This window comes from Pagrus major, chromosome 11 (genome assembly GCF_040436345.1).
Source record: "Pagrus major chromosome 11, Pma_NU_1.0".
NCBI lineage: Eukaryota > Metazoa > Chordata > Actinopteri > Spariformes > Sparidae > Pagrus > Pagrus major.
Window position 1 is genome coordinate 13,759,525 of NC_133225.1, and position 7,441 is coordinate 13,766,965.

General features: G+C 45.3%; 1 protein-coding gene across 1 annotated transcript; it reads left to right on the forward strand.

Moving 5' to 3' along the window:
* The first annotated feature begins 1,689 nt into the window (after nucleotides 1–1,689).
* On the forward strand, nucleotides 1,690–4,790 carry LOC141005181 (diencephalon/mesencephalon homeobox protein 1-B-like). Its single transcript, XM_073476962.1, has 4 exons — nucleotides 1,690–1,843; nucleotides 2,025–2,203; nucleotides 2,370–2,835; nucleotides 3,037–4,790. Exons 1-4 carry the CDS (start codon nucleotides 1,690–1,692, stop codon nucleotides 3,453–3,455), a joined length of 1,218 nt encoding a protein of 405 aa, XP_073333063.1. The 3' UTR covers nucleotides 3,456–4,790.
* The last annotated feature ends 2,651 nt before the right edge of the window (nucleotides 4,791–7,441 follow it).

Sequence of the window (7,441 nt, forward strand, 5' to 3'; positions counted from 1 at the left end):
CACTGTTAAGGTGGCAGGGTCCGCCACATATAAACAAAGTAACACAGTCTGAACCTGTGTTGTCCTCTAAGGTCAGTTTGTTTATTCAGCTTACACAATCATGAAAACAAAGAGTTCCTTTATTTAGTTTGTTTGGGCATTTCTCTTCTCTTCCCAAAACTACAACATGCACCTTTAAAAAAGATCCGCACGCTGCTGAACTGACTGCATGCAACACAGAGCTCCGGCCCCGAGGCAGTCTTCAGTTAAATGCTTTATAACTCATAAATCCACGGCAATTAGCATAATTAGCCTTAAATCAGAGCCGGCGGCTGTGTGACATTGTCCTGAAAGAAGAAGAGCCTTATGTTGAATTTTTAAGCTGCAGATTTAAAAAAAAAAAAAAAAAAAATCGAACAGATTACACGAATCTAGCCAGAGGCTGGTGTGGTAGAATAATGCAAAGAAACACACATGTAAAAAAAAAAAAAAAAATGTTATTGTATTGGTTGCACGTTTTGATCACACTCACACACGCGCGCGCACAGCCTGCCTCATCTTTCACGTGTCAGGCCCTGATGATAAATTAATAGCCTCCTATAGCTGGAGCCTATTTGCACCCACATTAGACAGCAGCCCGACCTGACCGGGGATCCTGCTGCATATTTCACTGAAGACCTGTCACACGTCTCCGGCAGCCTCCGGGCGTCTGAGACTGACCTGGGACCCGCCACAGATTGAAATAAACCGCCCCCCACTCGAGTCAGACTCTCGGGGAGCAAAGTAAATATTTGGACGCACCTGCTGTCAGTGCAGCCTGCGGAGCCTCGACAGCGTGTCAGCGCCACGGAGGAAGTATTTCCAATTAAAAAAGTCCGCAGACTGAATGTTTAATTTGATCGTATATTATTATTATTATTATTATTATTATTATTATTATTATTATTATTATTATGCATGTGGGTTTTTTTTCCATTAATTTGGTGGACCACAATAAAAAGATTAACTATTATCTGGGCCACTTTCATAATGCAAACATATATTCTAACTTTTATATTTACTTTTATTAATATTACTACAAAATTATTTCGCTTTCTTACTGCTGGTGAAGGCCTATGCTTCATTGTATTTTATAGAATTAAGTGCTAAACATAAATTGTAATAATTGTTTTCTATTTGAATCGGCTATTTATTTTTTCTGCACCTCGACTAAAACTCGATCTGTCCCAAAATGATTCAGTGTTCACCTGCTCGTTCATTAGTTTTCATCGTTTTTTTTTTTCCTGAAAGCTTCCATCAAACCTTAGCTATAATATAACTGTACATTAAAAGTTTCAAACCAAGACATTTATTTGATCCCCTAAAGGTTTAAATGTGGGCAAACACTCCGAGAGGATAAAAAAAAACGCTTTCTAAAATGTTCCGTTTCGTTTTGCCTGACTGCAATCCCACATGAGCGGTGTCAGATGAGTTATTCATCTCTTTGAAATTATAAATATAATTATAATAAAATGAAGGAATCATTTTTTACTTCGAAGCGCAGCTTTTTAATGCTCACCTGTTGCCATTTCAATTAGTCAGGCTGCAGCACACACTGTCACAAAAAGATGTTTTTAAAGGCGCTACAACTGGAAACCAGACTGTTGTGTTTAATTAGGAGGCCTGACTCTCACACAGCTCGTCTTTCTCTCTGCAGACAGCTCGCCAGTCATGCAGCACTACGGGGTGAACGGCTACTCTCTCCACGCCATGAACTCACTGAGCGCCATGTACAACCTCCACCAGCAGGCGGCGCAGCAGGCCCAGCATGCGCCTGACTACAGGCCCTCGGTGCATGCCCTCACTCTTGCTGAGAGACTGGCTGGTAAGAATCAGTAGCTCATTTTGTCATTAGATTTTTAACATTAATTGGAGGTGTCCATCTTTTACAAGAAACAATGATTCAAATCGTGACCATTGATCTCTGGGTGATTGAATGCCCTCTGACCCCGGCCTTCATTTAAACTGGTCGTGTTTCTTGTTTCTCAACGGCTGCACATTTCAAGACATTATCCTTGAGGCCCGGTATGGCTCCCAGCACCGAAAGCAGCGGCGAAGTCGGACAGCCTTCACCGCCCAGCAGCTGGAGGCCCTGGAGAAAACCTTCCAGAAGACCCACTACCCTGATGTGGTGATGCGTGAGCGTCTGGCCATGTGCACCAACCTGCCCGAGGCACGCGTTCAGGTAAAAAACCCCTCAGAGTGAATTTATCTCCTGGGCTGTTTGCTTGTTTCACTCAGAGATAGTCGGTTTTGAAAGCTAAAAGGTGAACTTTAATGCCATCTTGTGTGAAGGTGTTGCATAAAGTGAAGACAAGGCGGTTAAAGTTGTCTGTCGATGCATCTGGCAGGTCTGGTTCAAGAACCGCCGGGCCAAGTTTCGTAAGAAGCAGCGCAGCCTGCAGAAGGAGCAGCTCCAGAAACAGAAAGAGGCATCCGGAGCTGCAGAGGGCTCTACAGACGAGTCCAAGACTGACCTCACCACCACCACCAGCAGCAGCACCACCAGCAGCAGCAGCACCACCCAGGTCCCTGAAGCCCACACTCCTCCTCCTCCCTCCTCCTCCTCCTCCTGTCACTCAGAGACAGAGAGGCTGGCAGCCTCACGGCCTCAGCCCGGAGAGATGAGCGTGGAAGTCAACGTCACCTCCCCAGAGCCGTCAGACAGCGAGTCAGCAGCAGAGGACAACGCCGACAGAGAGGAGGACGAAATGAGAGGGGAGACAAGGGTGAAGATCACAGAGGAGATGCAGGGGGAGGGCGGATTGCAGCCGGGGAGCAGCTCTCCATCCTGCAAACGGCTGAGCCCCACATCAGGTAAACATATCGCTGATCTGATGAGGGCAGCTACTCTTTCTGTCATACTGATTATGTGTGTCATATTAAAGAATCTAATCATATCTAAAGGCTTAACAAAAGCCCACAATTTACAGGATACACACAAAAAATATCTATGCAAAACATGTCAGTTTGTCTCCATACATACTAAAGTCCTCCTCCTGTCTTCCTGTCTCTCAGACTCTCCCCTGAGCTCCCCCGCCCTGCCGTCCTCCAGCAGCGCGTCCAGCGGTTTGGCACAAAGCAACTCCTACGCTTCGTCTCCTCTCAGCCTCTTCCGGCTGCAGGAGCAGTTTCGGCAGCACATGGCCGCCACCAACAACCTGGTGCACTACCCGTCCTTTGACATGAGCACGCCATCCTCTCTGCCCTACCTGGGCATGAACGTCAACATGCCGTCCCCGCTGGGCTCGCTGCCCTGCCAGTCCTACTACCAGACCCTGTCGCAGGCCCAGCAGGTATGGAACAGCCCGCTGTTGCAGACGGCGCCGGGCAGCCTCCCCGGAAGCCTCAACAGCAAGACCACCAGCATTGAGAACCTCCGTCTGAGGGCCAAGCAGCATGCAGCATCGCTCGGATTGGACACGCTCCCCAACTGAAGCTCAGGCTGCTCCTTCTGTGTGTTCGCCCACTAGTCAGAGCCGTACCTATGAGTTATGGTCCCAGTCAACAGGAGGGGACTCTGGGCCCCCCTTCACTTTCCTCTTCGCCTCTCATGTCAGCAACAATGTGTATTCACCCTAAACTCAGACACATCGCCAAAAACTCATTGAGCTGTTTTGGTCCCTACAAAATTGGCCATCTTAACGATTTCAAATTTCAAAAGTCCTCTGTCCTCTTCTAAATTTGTGCTCGTTTCCACGTTATTTTAATTAAACAACTGCTTTTTATTTATTTATTTTTTTTGCAGCTTTCTAGATTTCAAATAAATCCAATTTCAAAATCAGAACCAAGCAGATAAAACATATTTTTCAGGCACATGTGAAGACCACAAAATGTTTTTTAGAGCAGCACTTTAGTTCGGGGGCCCTGGGTAGTCGTCACACGTTTTCCCCTTCACCTCATCGTCATCGTATGGGCATGCAGCTGACCGCTGGGAACACAACAGAACATGAAGAACATCTCACCTGGATAGACTTAACAGAAAATAAGATTTTAACAAGAACTCAATGGACTTGAAAATGAAAAGCATCCCACCTGGACTGACTGAACTGTGCTTTTAGCCTGTGGATCTTTGCTTGTATTCGACTTCTCTTCAGCTTCCTCTGTGAAGTCCGGGCAGAAAAGTTTTGAACTGCAGAGCTGTCAGCCTCATTCCAGGACAGATATAAGATATTAAAATATTCTATGATTCAACCCCTGAATGGGAACTATGCATGCATGCACCCCTCTGAAGCATGGCTTACAGCCACAAGACACAGAATGAAGTCACATCATATCTGATATCAGAAATAAAGCTCAGATCGCTCAATATAATCCCCCATTCAGCTGTATTTTTTTGTAGATGACACGTGACTCTCCTTGTTTAAGTTACAGCACTCAGCTCAGCCTGCAAAGAATCCGGTGAGCGTTGTAAATATCCCTCGGTGTTCGCCTCCGGCCTGGCTGAAGAGTAACTCCTCATGTGAAGGATTCAAGATGAAATGTTCGATTGCAACTGTAGCTTGAAGCAAAGGACCTATGGCAGAAACAACATAAGAGGAGACACGGTGACAAATAAAATGAACCTGGCCGACTTTTTTGTTCACTTGGGTGCCAGACTGAACTCAACAGAGACGCCACTTTTTCTGAGCCAATGACTTCAGCAGAAAGACGCACAGGCCCATTCTCTATGTATTATATCGCTATAGATTCAAGACATGTATTTCTCAATTGTTTAAAATGTGAGTAATTTATCTGTTTAATGCAAGGGAATAAATCACACCTAAGAATGACTCATGTTCTCAGTGTCGTCGGTTGGGAATATAAGACGGAAATATTTGCCCGCACTGTCTCGCGTTGCCTCATTTTCCAAAGCAAAGACGGAGCTTTAAAGGTCCAGTGTGTAGGATTCAGTGGCATCTAGTGGTGCGGTTGAAGATTGCAACCAACGAAATACCCCTCGCCTCATCGTCTTCTAAGCGCTCCCTTTACAGATAAAAAAGGCTCATTCTAAGGTGACAAAAACGATTCTTAGTATCAGGTGATTATACACCAGAGAAAACATAATTATGAATATTATATTCCATTTCCGCCAATAGATTCCCCTAAATTTTACACACTGGACCTTTAAGCTACAGCATGACTCAAGAACCTCTTAGTAAAAATGTAAGATAAGAAATATACATGAGGAAACCTTTCTCGTACAAAAGTTCTACATTCAGATCTGAAGTTGAACGGAAGAAATAGAGACACTCTGCAATATCATTAAAATTCTCATTTTCTTAACGGCAGTTTTGTATTTTCAGACGTTTTTCTGGGTTTCTGTATCTTTTAACCTTTCTCAGCTTAAATGCGAGTCAGAAGGAGACCAGACAAGCGTCTATCTTGAACCAGGACTTAATCGAACACAACCAACATGCAAACATGCACTCACATGAAGGCCTGAAAGGTGAATTATGTAAAAAATTGGCCACTCATTAAATTCGTACTACTCGTATTCGTACAGGGCAGAATATCACCAGAGTGACTGCGAACTACTGTAGCTGCCGTTAGCTAGATAGCTCAGTTAGGCGTGCAGCTAGCGGTGTTTAACCGTTTACACAGTTAGCACAGGAGCTTCGAACCCGGATGGGCTGGGGTTAGCCGGTTAGCATGCTAAACATTGCAACACAATACACAGAAGTCATTATGTCAAAACTGTTACTCCTCCACATTCTGTTGATACATTTAGTGAAACATCCAAACAACATTTTCTCAAAGTTTCTCGAGTGACAGGAACTCGGAAACAAGAGAGGGATTAGTTTAGTGTGTGCCGACTCCAGCTCCTCTCTGACAGAAATGGGAATCTAAATTTTGATTTCCTTACATATGACATTCAATATTGTATAGTAAAAAAAAAAAAATTGGTTAATATGTCCTCCTGAAGACACCTTGACGGAACCGTAAATAATTTAGACACAGGAGGTCTTCCATCCTCGATGGTGAGGTTTACATACCACATGCGGGAGAGCCTGCCACTTGTTCACCCAGTGCAGAATAACTAATCCTAAATGAAATGACTGAAGCACAGTGTCAGGCTCTAAAGAGTCTCCAATCCACCAGCCACCCACCCACCCTTCACTCTCTCTCTCCCTGCTCCCCTCTTCCCCCACCCTGTCAGCCGAGGTTTGGCTGCACCGAAACAGAATGCTTTGCCATAAGAAGATTACCTTTGGTTGGGATATCGATGGATTAAGTAAGAATAGAATGAGATAAAATAGAACTGAAAGGGTTCCTGGAGTCAGCAAAGTTCAGACACCTGTTTTTTTCCTGGTCTTTTCCCGCTTCCTCGCTCCATGACCGTAAAGATTATATCACTGTCTTCATGGAGAAAGGGAGGTGAGAGGGTTGGGGGGGGGATTTAGGATCGGGCAGGTTACAGTGCATAAAAATAATTTTGGGGCTGCAAAGACGATTCGTACAACCGCCTTTGGGCTTTTTTTAGGCATACTCTTTAAGTACGTGGTCAATTTGTCATGAATGTCTGTGTTTTATGTGTATGTAACGATCATATGGGTGTAGGTTAATGGGAATGCTGTGTTTGTGTGTGTGTGTGTGTGTGTGTGTGTGTGTGTGTGAGAGAGAGAGAGAGAGTGTGTGTCTATGGCAGCTAAGCCGCTGAAGGTTTCCAGGAGCTCTTTGATGTGTATCTGGGCAATGCGCTATTAGAGGGATTTTCCTAGTTGACAGCTCAGAGAATGTGTGGAGGAATTGCGATGCCAGCGGGCTAAAAGAATGCTGGAAACAGGATTAGGATCATATTCTGGCAGCTCCTGTCACTTCATCAATGGGCTAAGGTTTCCTCAGTGACAGCCCTCCTTCTCTGCCCGGCTAAAACCTTTAGTGGGACCATAAAAGGGGTGAGAGAGGGGAAAAAACAATGATTGAATGGTGTGCTATGATTTCTGTGCGGGGTTTGCTCTGAGGGCTTTGTGTTGGGAGGTCTGAGGGGGACGGCGTTGATTTGGAGGGAGGCGTAGGTCATGGGGATGAGAAAAAGGGGGCTTTTTTTTGGGGAAGGGGGGGGGGGGGGGTGGTGGTCTTTCTTGAAAGTTTTAACACCCAAATCCCCATGGCAGGGCATGTGGAGGGGTTTTATACTGATGCTGGCGGACAGGGACGGCAGCTTGGTGTACCGCAGGGGACGACAGCAGCAGAGGCAGCAGCAGGTGGGGAGGGAGGGAGGGGAGGGTGCTGTTTCCTGAATCTTCAGGGTACGGTTTGTCTGTATACCTGTCTTCACCAAGTGAGACCTGTCATGTAGTAATGCCACAGCTACATTAGGCTCTCTGTTCTGATTGGTTTATCTTATTTTATTGATGGATTCTTCTTCTTCTTCTGATATTCTCTCTCTATCTCTCTCTCACTCTCTCTCTCTCTTTAATTGTATCCTTAAAGATACAAT

What these genes read in the sequence shown, in the direction of transcription:
- LOC141005181 (XM_073476962.1), top strand. Translation starts at nt 1,690, where the DNA reads ATGCAGCACTACGGGGTGAACGGCTACTCTCTCCACGCCATGAACTCA. An exon ending in TCTTGCTGAGAGACTGGCTG is followed by an intron (nt 1,844 to 2,024) that starts GTAAGAATCAGT and finishes GCACATTTCAAG; the next exon opens with ACATTATCCTTGAGGCCCGG. An exon ending in TGCCCGAGGCACGCGTTCAG is followed by an intron (nt 2,204 to 2,369) that starts GTAAAAAACCCC and finishes TGCATCTGGCAG; the next exon opens with GTCTGGTTCAAGAACCGCCG.